The sequence below is a fragment of the Bombina bombina genome, chromosome 1, assembly GCF_027579735.1.
Source record: "Bombina bombina isolate aBomBom1 chromosome 1, aBomBom1.pri, whole genome shotgun sequence".
Classification (NCBI taxonomy): domain Eukaryota; kingdom Metazoa; phylum Chordata; class Amphibia; order Anura; family Bombinatoridae; genus Bombina; species Bombina bombina.
The window spans coordinates 869,527,061-869,541,832 of NC_069499.1; the positions used below are offsets into that span (position 1 = coordinate 869,527,061).

Consider the following 14,772-nt stretch of genomic DNA (forward strand, 5'->3'; position numbering starts at 1 on the left):
ATCATCCAGAGTGGATAATACCTCCTTAAGCAGAATGCGGAGATGTTCCAACTTAAATTTAAACGTAATCACATCAGGTTCAGCTTGTTGAGAAATGTTCCCTGAATCAGTAATTTCTCCCTCAGACAAAACCTCCCTGGCCCCATCAGACTGGTTTAGGGGCCCTTCAGAACCATTATTATCAGCGTCGTCATGCTCTTCAGTATCTAAAACAGAGCAGTCGCGCTTACGCTGATAAGTGTGCATTTTGGCTAAAATGTTTTTGACAGAATTATCCATTACAGCCGTTAATTGTTGCATAGTAAGGAGTATTGGCGCGCTAGATGTACTAGGGGCCTCCTGAGTGGGCAAGACTCGTGTAGACGAAGGAGGGAATGATGCAGTACCATGCTTACTCCCCTCACTTGAGGAATCATCTTGGGCATCATTGTCATTGTCACATAAATCACATTTATTTAAATGAGAAGGAACTCTGGCTTCCCCACATTCAGAACACAGTCTATCTGGTAGTTCAGACATGTTAAACAGGCATAAACTTGATAACAAAGTACAAAAAACGTTTTAAAATAAAACCGTTACTGTCACTTTAAATTTTAAACTGAACACACTTTATTACTGCAATTGCGAAAAAATATGAAGGAATTGTTCAAAATTCACCAAAATTTCACCACAGTGTCTTAAAGCCTTAAAAGTATTGCACACCAAATTTGGAAGCTTTAACCCTTAAAATAACGGAACCGGAGCCGTTTTTAACTTTAACCCCTTTACAGTCCCTGGTATCTGCTTTGCTGGGACCCAACCAAGCCCAAAGGGGAATACGATACCAAATGACGCCTTCAGAAAGTCTTTTCTATGTATCAGAGCTCCTCACACATGCGACTGCATGTCATGCCTCTCAAAAACAAGTGCGCAACACCGGCGCGAAAATGAGGCTCTGCCTATGATTTGGGAAAGCCCCTAAAGAATAAGGTGTCTAAAACAGTGCCTGCCGATATAATCTTATCAAAATACCCAGATTAAATGATTCCTCAAGGCTAAATATGTGTTAATAATGAATCGATTTAGCCCAGAAAAAGTCTACAGTCTTAATAAGCCCTTGTGAAGCCCTTATTTACTATCTTAATAAACATGGCTTACCGGATCCCATAGGGAAAATGACAGCTTCCAGCATTACATCGTCTTGTTAGAATGTGTCATACCTCAAGCAGCAAGAGACTGCTCACTGTTCCCCCAACTGAAGTTAATTGCTCTCAACAGTCCTGTGTGGAACAGCCATGGATTTTAGTAACGGTTGCTAAAATCATTTTCCTCATACAAACAGAAATCTTCATCTCTTTTCTGTTTCTGAGTAAATAGTACATACCAGCACTATTTTAAAATAACAAACTCTTGATTGAATAATAAAAACTACAGTTAAACACTAAAAAACTCTAAGCCATCTCCGTGGAGATGTTGCCTGTACAACGGCAAAGAGAATGACTGGGGTAGGCGGAGCCTAGGAGGGATCATGTGACCAGCTTTGCTGGGCTCTTTGCCATTTCCTGTTGGGGAAGAGAATATCCCACAAGTAAGGATGACGCCGTGGACCGGACACACCTATGTTGGAGAAAGATAACATTATTTGTAATCCTTCTCTTTTGTCATGCAGACTTTAGTTCTCTCTGGGGCATTGGTTTTCAGGCCTATTCTCGGGCTTCCCTAAGTGGGCCTCATTTATTGGGGCACAGGTGAAATATCAGCTGATTATTTTACATGGCTGTTTTGCCTGATTCTAATTCTGTTGGGGAGGCCTGGAGGAGAATTTAGGGACCGGTGCCTAGTGCTAAGGTCGACAAATTCCCATAGATATTTTCATATTTAGAGTTTTAGATTTAAGACTTGGCTGCGGAAAGTGTCTGTTAACTGCAGTTTAATTTTTTGCTTTAATATTTTGTTTACACTCTTGTAAACCTACAACTTTTTGTAGTTTTCGATTCTTGATCTGGTTTTCCTTTTGGATGGTCCAATATAATGCTTTCATAGCAGATATTCTGTTTTCTGTTGGCATTCTGAAAATAAGATTATATCTCAGTTAATTAAAAAGTTTTGGTCTTTTTGTAAGATGCTTGTGCTCCAATACCTAAGGCTTTAGATCTCTTGGTTATGCAATCTTTTCAAGTCTTGGTCCATACCCAATTTACTTAGAGTTTTACATTTTCATCCTGGGTTCTTAATTTTGGATTACCCTTAGTTTTATTTCTAACTGGTCTCTCATTGAAACCATTTTTCCAAAGACTATTTAATTCAACACCAGGAGATGTTTAGAATTTTAGTTACTTTATGTGATACTGTCATACTGTATTATTTTATCATGATGGAATAATCTTGAGAACTGTTACCAATGTTTTCTCTGACTTGTATTGAAGTCAAGACATTCTTTTTTCCTTCCTTCAGTCCTAACAAGCAGGGGTATCAAATTAAATAATTTTAACCTTTTGGTTGTGATCTGTTTTAAGTGTTCTGCTAGAGAACTCAATTCCTTTTGTAGCTGTTTTTTCTCTGTTTTGTTAAAAGGTCCTCATTTTGGCTATACATTCGCAAGGTCTACCATCTTTATTTGGTTTGTTCAAGTTATTTTGTGATCGAACATGAGCAAGTTCCAGAGGGCTCATGATATTCTCGTCAGGTCAGGCTACTTCTAGACCTACCATATTTGGTTTGGTTGTACAGATGTTCTCTATGTTCTCTATGGCTTACAGACAAAAATGGAACTTTGTTTCTATTTTTCAAACTTGTTGTTTGCCTATCAGCTTCTGCTAGGTTTGGTTGGAAGATTTTGTCTTCAGTTTCATCTTTATGGATTTTGTATTTTTTGGTATCAATGTTTTTATTTCTTTCCCACCATTTCTTGCATTGACTGCTTTGTATTCTCTCACTGGTATTACCAGTGGGGCCAAGATAACTAGAAATGATCACCCAAATATAAGCAATTTCTATATCTTGGCCCATACCCTGGGTAATACTTACCAGGCTCCCCCCCTTTTGCCTGGTTCACCCATTTTGGCTGGACCTCACTAGGAGGAAGAAGGGGTGGTGTCCCACTAGAGGCTGTATGTGTAAATGAGGGAAGTGGTTAGTTTTGTCCATTGCCCTCTGGAGAGGAGGTCTCACTGGTAAGTAATACCCAGTGTATGGGCCAAGATATAGAAATTGCTTATATTTGGGTGATCATTTCTAGTTATATATATATATATATATCTCACACATTAACACATAAATATACATGTGTGTGTGTGTATATGTATGTACAGTAGGTATGTGTATGTGTGTATATATATATATATATATATAGGAACACACAGTTCTCTATAGACCGCTATTTAAAGGCACTTTTCAGTGCCGTTTTTATTTCTAACACCCCAGACCAGTCAACTGTAGACCTTTATAACTGCTCTGTGCAGTTACTTTATTAAAAGATAAAGATGCTACTATTTTTATTCTTTAATAAAGAACACTACACTGTATTTTGAGGACAATTGGGGGACATTTTAAAAATTAACCAGGGATTGGTTAATTTTCGGAGCGCTAATTGCTACTGCAATCTAATAAAAATGCACAGTTTCTGTATTTTGAGGTGCAATTGGATATTAAAAGGGCATTAAACACCTCTTGCGTTTGAGTAAAACGTGCGCTTTGTCCCACACTCCCTAGAGAGGCCAAAGAGCAAAATCTGTCATCTAGGTTTTCAAAATGCTGCAAACGGCCTAAATAGGTTTTGTTTTTTTGGCTTCCTGGGGAGCATAGTTTGTTATTTGATATAAACATACTTTTGGAGAATATGGCTCTAAACCAGATGTCATTGGAGTGTGTGGGGTTTACAGATATCTCAACTGTCCCTATTTGAGAGGGACAGTCTCTAATTCCAAGCTATGTCTCTCTGAGACCACCATACATCCCTATTTGCAATTCCCTTTAGCCCCACCCAAATATCAGACATGCTCATGGACCACCCGGAAACACCCACTGACAAGACACACCAATGATACCATCCATTATCCACCCATGACACACTGCCTCTCAACATGGCCTCGCCCATAAAACGGCAATGGCCCAACTCAACCTCCTGAGTCCCTATTGCCTAGACCCAAATGTTGGGAGTTATTGTTTTAATGTTATTCAATTTATAAACTTGATTAAAAATGTCTGAGAAAAAGTTAGTCATATGCCGCTGTGCTGAAAGTATTTCCTTATTGATTTATTCTTTTTTTTCTTTATTTAGAATTTTATTAGAAGTAAAAAAAAGTTATATTAATACATTTCTCCAACATTGGTGTGTCCGGTCCACGGCATCATCCTTACTTGTGGGATATTCTCTTCCCCAACAGGAAATGGCAAAGAGTACCAGCAAAGCTGGTCACATGATCCCTCCTAGGCTCCGCCCACCCCAGTCATTCTCTTTGCCGTTGCACAGGCAACATCTCCACAGAGATGGTTAAGAGTTTTTTGGTGTTTAAATGTAGTTTTTATTCTTCTATCAAGTGTTTGTTATTTTAAAATAGTGCTGGTATGTACTATTTACTCTGAAACAGAAAAGGATGAAGATTTCTGTTTGTAAGAGGAAGATGATTTTAGCAGACAGTAACTAAAATCGATTGCTGTTTCCACACAGGACTGTTGAGATGAAGTAACTTCAGTTGGGGGAAACAGTTAGCAGACCTTTCTGCTTAAGGTATGACTAGCCATATTTCTAACAAGACCATGTAATGCTGGAAGGCTGTCATTTCCCCTCATGGGGACCGGTAAGCCATTTTCTTAGTCAAATATAAAAGAATAAAGGGCTTAAAAAAGGTCTTAAAAACTGGTAGACATTTTTATGGGCTAAAACGATTGCTTTATTGGGGCATATTATGCAGATTGTAGCTTATAATTGGCATTATAATCTTGGGGAACGTTTAAAAAACGGCAGGCACTGTGTTGGACACCTTTTTTAGTCTGGGGGCCTTTCTAGTTATAGACTCAGCCTCATTTTCGCGCCATTACTGCGCAGTTGTTTTTGGAGAGCAAGGCATGCAGATGCATGTGTGAGGATCTAAGAATCACTAAAAAAGCTTCTAGAAGGTGTCATTTGGTATCGTATTCCCCTCTGGGCTTGGTTGGGTCTCAGCAAAGCATATAGCTGGGACTGTATAGGGGTTAAATTTGAAAACGGCTCCGGTTCCGTTAATTTAAGGGTTAAAGCTCTGAAATTTGGTGTGCAATACTTTTAATGCTTTAAGACACTGTGGTGAAATTTTGGTGAATTTTGAACAATTCCTTCATACTTTTTCACATATTCAGTAATAAAGTGTTTTCAGTTTGAAATTTAAAGTGACAGTAACGGTTTTATTTTAAAACGTTTTTTGTGCTTTGTTGACAAGTTTAAGCCTGTTTAACATGTCTGTACCATCAGATAAGCTATGTTCTATATGTATGAAAGCCAATGTGTCTCCCCCTTTAAATTTATGTGATAATTGTGCCATAGTGTCCAAACAAAGTAAGGACAGTAATGCCACAGATAATGATATTGCCCAAGATGATTCCTCAAATGAGGGGAGTAAACATGATACTACATCATCCCCTACTGTGTCTACACCAGTTATGCCCACACAGGAGGCCCCTAGTACATCTAGTGCGCCAATACTTATTACCATGCAACAATTAACGGCTGTAATGGAAAACTCCATAGCAAATCTTTTATCCAAAATGCCTACTTATCAGAGAAAGCGCGATTGCTCTGTTTTAAACACTGAAGAGCAGGAGGGCGCTGATGATAATTGTTCTGTCATACCCTCACACCAATCTCAAGGGGCCATGAGGGAGGTTTTGTCTGATGGAGAAATCTCAGATTCAGGAAAAATTTCTCATCAAGCTGAACCTGATGTTGTGACATTTAAATTTAAATTAGAACATCTCCGCGCACTGCTTAAGGAGGTGTTATCTACTCTGGATGATTGTGACAATTTGGTCATTCCAGAGAAATTATGTAAGATGGACAAGTTCCTAGAGGTTCCGGTGCCCCCCGACGCTTTTCCAATACCCAAGCGGGTGGCGGACATAGTAAATAAAGAGTGGGAAAGGCCCGGCATACCTTTTGTTCCCCCCCCTATATTTAAGAAATTATTTCCTATAGTCGACCCCAGAAAGGACTTATGGCAGACAGTCCCCAAGGTCGAGGGGGCGGTTTCTACTCTAAACAAACGCACTACTATTCCTATCGAAGATAGTTGTGCTTTCAAAGATCCTATGGATAAGAAATTAGAGGGTTTGCTTAAAAAGATTTTTGTACAGCAAGGTTACCTTCTACAACCAATTTCATGCATTGTTCCTGACACTACGGCAGCGTGTTTCTGGTTCGAGGAACTAGAAAAGTCGCTCAGTAAAGAATCTTCGTATGAGGAGGTTATGGACAGAGTTCAAGCACTTAAATTGGCTAACTCTTTTGTTTTAGATGCCGCTTTGCAATTAGCTAGATTAGCGGCGAAAAATTCAGGGTTTGCCATCGTGGCGCGCAGAGCGCTTTGGCTAAAGTCTTGGTCAGCGGATGTGTCTTCCAAGACAAAATTGCTTAACATTCCTTTCAAAGGTAAAACATTATTTGGACCTGATTTGAAAGAGATTATTTCAGACATCACTGGGGGAAAGGGCCACGCCCTCCCACAGGATAGGTCTTTTAAGGCTAAAAATAAGCCTAATTTTCGTCCCTTTCGCAGAAACGGACCAGCCTCTAATTCTGTATCCTCTAAGCAAGAGGGTAATACTTCACAACCCAAACCAGCCTGGAAACCAATGCAAGGCTGGAACAAGGGTAAGCAGGCCAAGAAGCCTACCACTGCTACCAAAACAGCATGAAGGGATAGCCCCCGATCCGGGACCGGATCTAGTGGGGGGCAGACTTTCTCTCTTTGCTCAGGCTTGGGCAAGAGATGTTCAGGATCCTTGGGCGCTAGAAATAGTTTCTCAAGGTTATCTCCTGGAATTCAAGGAACTACCCCCAAGGGGAAGGTTCCACAGGTCTCAATTATCTTCAAACCAAATAAAGAGACAGGCATTCTTACATTGTGTAGAAGACCTGTTAAAGATGGGAGTGATACATCCAGTTCCAATAAGAGAACAAGGAATGGGATTTTATTCCAATCTGTTCATAGTTCCCAAAAAAGAGGGAACATTCAGACCAATTTTGGATCTAAAGATCCTAAACAAATTTCTCAGGGTACCATCGTTCAAAATGGAAACTATTCGAACGATCCTACCTACTATCCAGGAAAATCAATTTATGACTACCGTGGATTTAAAGGATGCGTACCTACATATTCCTATCCACAAGGAACATCATCAGTTCCTAAGGTTCGCTTTTCTGGACAAGCATTACCAGTTTGTGGCACTTCCATTCGGATTAGCCACTGCTCCAAGGATTTTCACAAAGGTACTAGGGTCCCTTCTAGCGGTTCTAAGACCAAGGGGCATTGCAGTAGTACCTTACTTGGACGACATCCTGATTCAAGCGTCGTCCCTGTCAAAAGCAAAGGCTCATACGGACATCGTCCTAGCCTTTCTCAGATCTCACGGATGGAAGGTGAACAAAGAAAAAAGTTCTCTGTCCCCGTCAACAAGAGTTCCCTTCTTGGGAACAATAATAGATTCCTTAGAAATGAGGATTTTTCTGACAGAGGTCAGAAAATCAAAACTTCTAAGCTCTTGTCAAGTATTTCATTCTGTTCCTCGTCCTTCCATAGCGCAGTGCATGGAAGTAATAGGATTGATGGTTGCAACAATGGACATAGTTCCTTTTGCACGAATTCATCTAAGACCATTACAACTGTGCATGCTCAGACAGTGGAATGGGGATTATACAGACTTGTCTCCGACGATTCAAGTAGATCAAAAGACCAGAGATTCACTCCGTTGGTGGCTGACCCTGGACAATCTGTCACAGGGAATGAGCTTCCGCAGACCAGAGTGGGTCATTGTCACGACCGACGCCAGCCTAGTGGGCTGGGGCGCGGTCTGGGAATCCCTGAAAGCTCAGGGTCTATGGTCTCGGGAAGAGTCTCTTCTCCCGATAAACATTCTGGAACTGAGAGCGATATTCAATGCTCTCAGAGCTTGGCCTCAACTAGCAAAGGCCAAATTCATAAGGTTTCAGTCAGACAACGTGACGACCGTTGCATATATCAATCATCAGGGGGGAACAAGGAGTTCCCTGGCGATGAAAGAAGTGACCAAGATAATTCAATGGGCGGAGGATCACTCCTGCCACTTGTCTGCGATCCACATCCCAGGAGTGGAAAATTGGGAAGCGGATTTTCTGAGTCGTCAGACATTCCATCCGGGGGAGTGGGAACTCCATCCGGAAATCTTTGCCCAAATAACTCAATTATGGGGCATTCCAGACATGGATCTGATGGCGTCTCGTCAGAACTTCAAGGTTCCTTGCTACGGGTCCAGATCCAGGGATCCCAAGGCGACTCTAGTAGATGCACTAGTAGCACCTTGGACCTTCAACCTAGCTTATGTATTCCCACCGTTTCCTCTCATCCCCAGGCTGGTAGCCAGGATCAATCAGGAGAGGGCCTCGGTGATCTTGATAGCTCCTGCGTGGCCATGCAGGACTTGGTATGCAGACCTGATGAATATGTCATCGGCTCCACCATGGAAGCTACCTTTGAGACAGGACCTTCTTGTTCAGGGTCCATTCGAACATCCGAATCTGGTTTCCCTCCAACTGATGGCTTGGAGATTGAACGCTTGATTTTATCAAAGCGTGGGTTTTCAGATTCTGTAATAGATACTCTGATTCAGGCTAGAAAGCCTGTAACTAGAAAAATTTACCATAAAATATGGAAAAAATATATCTGTTGGTGTGAATCTAAAGGATTCCCATGGAACAAGATAAGAATTCCTAAGATTCTATCCTTTCTACAAGAAGGTTTGGAGAAAGGATTATCTGCAAGTTCTCTAAAGGGACAGATCTCTGCTTTATCTGTTTTACTTCACAAAAGACTGGCAGCCGTGCCAGATGTTCAAGCATTTGTTCAGGCTCTGGTTAGGATCAAGCCTGTTTACAGACCTTTGACTCCTCCCTGGAGTCTAAATCTAGTTCTTTCAGTTCTTCAAGGGGTTCCGTTTGAACCCTTACATTTCATAGATATTAAGTTACTATCTTGGAAAGTTTTGTTTTTGGTTGCAATTTCTTCTGCTAGAAGAGTTTCAGAGTTATCTGCTCTGCAGTGTTCTCCGCCCTATCTGGTGTTACATGCAGATAAGGTGGTTTTGCGTACTAAGCCTGGTTTTCTTCCGAAAGTTGTTTCCAACAAAAATATTAACCAGGAGATAGTTGTACCTTCTTTGTGTCCGAATCCAGTTTCAAAGAAGGAACGTTTGTTACACAATTTGGACGTAGTCCGTGCTCTAAAATTCTATTTAGAGGCTACTAAAGATTTCAGACAAACATCTTCCTTGTTTGTTGTTTATTCTGGTAAAAGGAGAGGTCAAAAAAGCGACTTCTACCTCTCTTTCCTTTTGGCTTAAAAGCATTATCCGATTGGCTTATGAGACTGCCGGACGGCAGCCTCCTGAAAGAATCACAGCTCACTCCACTAGGGCTGTGGCTTCAACATGGGCCTTCAAGAACGAGGCTTCTGTTGACCAGATATGTAAGGCAGCGACTTGGTCTTCACTGCACACTTTTGCCAAATTTTACAAATTTGATACTTTTGCTTCTTCGGAGGCTATTTTTGGGAGAAAGGTTTTGCAAGCCATGGTGCCTTCCATTTAGGTGACCTGATTTGCTCCCTCCCTTCATTCGTGTCGTAAAGCTTTGGTATTGGTTCCCACAAGTAAGGATGATGCCGTGGACCGGACACACCAATGTTGGAGAAAACAGAATTTATGCTTACCTGATAAATTACTTTCTCCAACGGTGTGTCCGGTCCACGGCCCGCCCTGGTTTTTTAATCAGGTCTGATGAATTATTTTCTCTAACTACAGTCACCACGGTATCATATGGTTTCTCCTATATATATTTCCTCCTATCCGTCGGTCGAATGACTGGGGTGGGCGGAGCCTAGGAGGGATCATGTGACCAGCTTTGCTGGTACTCTTTGCCATTTCCTGTTGGGGAAGAGAATATCGCACAAGTAAGGATGATGCCGTGGACCGGACACACCGTTGGAGAAAGTAATTTATCAGGTAAGCATAAATTCTGTTTTTGCTAGAAGAAAAAAAGTTTTTGGTAGGTTTAAAATGCACATTATATATACTTTATTGTCGTCTTAGCATTATGACCCATTTTATTTTCAATATATAGAGAATATAAACTCAGATACAACAAAGACCAGTTTAACATTAACTTAGAAAATTACCTAGTTTTTAAAAAAAAAAAAAAAAATCTTCCTATTTTTTTCGGTATTTTTTTTATTTTACCTTCTGATATAGCAAATTTAGCATGTGCTGTCATGTAAACTGCAGGTAATCGCGTGGCGTTCTGATCCAGGCTTTGAATGCTTGTTCACGCAGTTGATTCCAGGCCTCCTGGTAAGGGGTAACAGCCTCTTTATAACCACAGTAGGTCTTCAGTTCTGTGTTGCTAAGGTAAACAGAATAAAAAAGTGAAAAGCACTGTATTAAAGGAACATAATACTCCAAAATTACCTAAAAAAGAAAGTTTCAAAATGTATTAGTGCTGTGTTCATAGTTGCGAACATTTTGCATTTTTTTTTCCAGGGACAGTTTGCAGCAGAGCCATGCCCATGTATAGTTTTCATAGCCCCACCCACTTCAATCCACCCCTCAACAAGCAAATAAAATTCTAGTAGTATGATTTAGCCATACTGACTGCTTATAGGAAAGTTAACATTAAACTTTCATGATTCAGATAGAGCATGCCATTTTTAAATTCACTAATACTTGGGTACCTTTGTTGAAATGGATATGTACATATCCTCAGCAGCAGCAATGCACTACTGGGAGCTAGCTGTCAATGGGTAGCGTTCACCGTATATATTTAGCTAGCTCCCAGCAGTGCATTGTTGCTTTGGAAAATACTTTAATTATGTGTTCAATCACTTTGCAGGGTAAAAAACACATGGTTATATGAAGTCAATAGTGCAATAATAAAATTGTTCTAACATATTATAGCATTTTATTTATGCATTGCTATAGTGCTGTAATGCAGGTTAAATCATCAAGCTCCTTATCACCTCTCTTACTTTCTAGAACATAATTGTCATAGAACAAAAATCCAGATATATTGAGGTGTTTCTGGGATTATTAACCTATTGCCAGCAATCACTGCAGCATATGTAGTTACCTCATAAAATGCCACCTCCTTGTGAAACTTTTAATAGTGTCTTAGCAAAAGTAAATCTTCAAAACTAGTCCTCAACATATCTACATACAGTATATTGAGACAGGAGCTAAACATATTGAGGTAATATCTATTTCATTTCACGCTCTCTAACATCTATATAAACTAGGGTGCTTTGTAGTATTCTGCTATACAGATGTTTAAATGTTAATATTTAACCATTGCTTGCTTATTTTGGTACTTACTGTAAAGGTATTTTGTATGCTCTGTGAATTCCAGCTAAGCAAAACCTCAGTATATACGTGGAGGAAATGAAACATGTTCCAAACTGTGTAACACTACTGAGATGCCTTACTTCCTCACCCTTTGCCTCCTACCCTCCCTGGTATTATATATCACATTGCATGGATCAGAACTTAACAGAGAGCTACTGGAAAAAAAACATACTGTAAGGCAGCAATGAGACTAATGCCACAGCGACCTCTGTGATGGGAGGACTTCACTGTACAAAATATTCATAAACTAAACAAACTGAATTGAACAAGGGACTGGCTTAGGACAGGAATCCAAAAAATTGTAATTTCCCAGGAAAAATGGAAAGTTGGTTGTTTTAAATGCATGTATCCTGAAAATTGAGTAATATGATCCTTTACAAAGTCAATCTGTTTTCTACTTAATTTCATTTTTTAGCTGATTGTGGGTATTATCCCCAGTATTAATTAAATTAATTAGGTATTTTTTCTAATAATTCTTATATTGCTGTAAATAATTGATTTGGAGAATACAGATCAGTGGTACTTGGCAACTTACTAAACAATATGACCGAAATCAGAAGCACACAGCTTGGAGACAGTAACACAACTTTTCAGACTTTAATTAATTTTGAAGCATTATTAATGTATGTATTTGATCACTTATTAAATGCAACTAACATTATGATTCATCTTAAAGGGATATGAAACCCATTGTTTTTCTTTCATGATTCAGATACGGCATGCAATTTTAAGCAACATTGTAATTTACTGCCATTATCAACTTTTCTTCATATCTTTATTTGAAAAAGCAAGAATGTAAGCTTAGGAGGTGGCCCATTTTTGGTTCTGCACCGGGGTAGTGCTTGCTGATTGGTGGGTAAATATAGCCACCAATCAGCAAGCGCTACCCAGGGTTCTGAACCAAAAATTGATAATAGGAGTAAATTAGAAAGTTGCTTAAAACTGCATGCTCTATCTGAATCATGAAAAAAAAAAGTGTTTTTCATATACCTTTAAAAAAGCATGTGACCTGGAATTATTTGTCAATGTAAAGTGTGTCTTGTTACTCGAAATATTGGAGATTGTTGATCACAACACAGAGAATAAAGGTTTGTATGGATACAGAGGATGTTCTGCATCTATTTGAAAAATTAAAAATTTAACTTTTATGACAAGTAAAAAAACAGGAACAATATAAATTCCTTTCTTTCCTGGCAGGGAGAGTCCACGACCCGCCCCTAAATTATTCTTTGTTTGGACGGCTCTTTTGTTTTTCTTCTGGCACCTTTTATACCCTGATGTTTCTCCTACTCTTCCTCTTACTTGTTTTCTTGAAAAATTATCACTTAGAAATTCTCAGTGTAGCTCTGACCCCAGTGTGAGAAGAGCAGAGCATTTTCAAAACCTAAGTTTTCTTCTGTCAGTTCTGGACATGAGCAAATCTGACTCCCTGTTATCTAGTCTATTCGCAAGCCCAGACGTTTTATGACATCAGGCTAAGATAAAGCTTCCTGTAATGCCACCTCCTCCTTGTAGGACTGTGACAGGAAGTACAAGACACTGCACAAATTTAGTGTAAAAAATAAATAAAAGGTCAAATCCATTTAAATAGATGAATAATACATATTGCAATGATTTATAGTAAGTATAAGCAACTTCTTAGTACTTTTTTATTACAACAATAAAATACTGTTTAATGGGACAGTAAAGTCAACATTAAACTTATATGGATTGGATAGAGCATAGCATTTTAAACAGCTTTTCAGTTTACAACAATTACCCATTTTGCTTAGTTCTCTTGGTATCCTTTGTTAAAGAGTAACCATAGGTGAGCTCAGGCGTGTGCACGTGTCTATTGCCATCTAGCATCAGTGTTTGCAACAATGTTTATAGCAATGTTATAAATGGTTACAAACAAAACTGCTGCCATATAATGCTACAAATACTCTGGACAGCAGAGTTTGCAACTATATATATATATATATATATATAACATTGTTTTAAGCATTTTTGCAAACACTTGCCTAATGGCTAAGGACACGTGTGCTCCTCTGAGCTCACTTAGGATAACTTTTTAACAAAGGATATCAGGAGACCTAAGCAACATTAATAATAGAAATAAATGGTAAATTTGTGTGCTCTATCTGAATCATGAAAATTAAATTTTGACTTTACTATCCTTGTAACATCCCTTTAATGTTAGCTTTTGTACTGTCATGATATTCATAAATATCAGATGAGGATAAAGAAATCATCTTGTGAGTGTGCAGCACCTGGTGATAGTGTTTATTTTTTGCTTTATCTGAATCATGAAAGAACATTTTTGGGTTTTATACTGTCTTTTTATTAACTTTATTTTCTTTTGTAATTTAGATACAGCATATCATTTCAACTCCTTTGTTACAGGTAATTTCAGAGAAAAACTTGCCCAAAATACCAAGAATTTTTAGCATTTTTGCTATCACTCCATTTATACAGAAATAGAGCCTTGTTTTTTTTTATTTTATTTACCTGTCAAAACTATATATATTTTAAGAAGAAAACCCAAGGTATTGATTTGGGCCTATTTTGGTATATTTCATTCCACTGTTTCATAGCCAAATACGATCATTTAAAAAAAATTGTTAACTTTTTCGCAAACTTTGTGTTTCTCACAGAAATTTTTTACACACAACTACTTCCTGATCCCTCCCAAACAGCATTCTCCCCTCCACACTCCTGACCACCATCTGGCAGACAGTCTAAAACACTAGTTTTCAAACATGTCCTAAGGCCACATTTTGAGGATATCTGCAAATAGGTGTGGGTTTGGACCAGCGCCAACTTAGCCCCTGTGAGCCTAAGGGTGGTGGCACCTAGTAGCCACCGAGGTAGCAAACAATATATATGAATATCCCTTTGGCGCCTATCAAAGGATGGCAGAGGGGAAAGAACTTGGTGATAAGGACTAAAAAACTTGGGCCTAGATTTAGAGTTCGGCGTTAGCCGTGAAAACCAGCGTTAGAGGCTCCTAACGCTGGTTTTAGGCTACCGCCGGTATTTGGAGTCAGTGATTAAAGGGTCTAACGCTCACTTTTCAGCCGCGACTTTTCCATACCGCAGATCCCCTTACGTCAATTGCATATCCTATCTTTTCAATGGGATCTTCCTAACGCCGGTATTTAGAGTCGTTTCTGAAGTGAGCGTTAGAGCTCT

At 39.3% G+C, this 14,772-nt stretch overlaps 1 protein-coding gene across 3 annotated transcripts in view; it reads right to left on the reverse strand.

Moving 5' to 3' along the window:
• The window catches only part of ADAT1 (adenosine deaminase tRNA specific 1), a 202,926-nt gene that overhangs the window by 15,945 nt on the left and 172,209 nt on the right, over positions 1-14,772 (reverse strand). The window contains exons 10-11 of one of the 3 annotated variants that reach the window (XM_053699524.1): positions 10,441-10,603; positions 1,893-2,048 (exon numbers count right to left, since the gene is read on the reverse strand). In XM_053699524.1, the coding sequence (XP_053555499.1) occupies positions 10,471-10,603 (133 nt within the window). In that variant the 3' untranslated portion in view covers positions 1,893-2,048; positions 10,441-10,470. Of the gene's footprint in view, positions 1-1,892; positions 2,049-10,254; positions 10,604-14,772 lie in introns of those variants that run through there. The other 2 variants (XM_053699525.1, XM_053699523.1) reach the window with 2 other exon arrangements.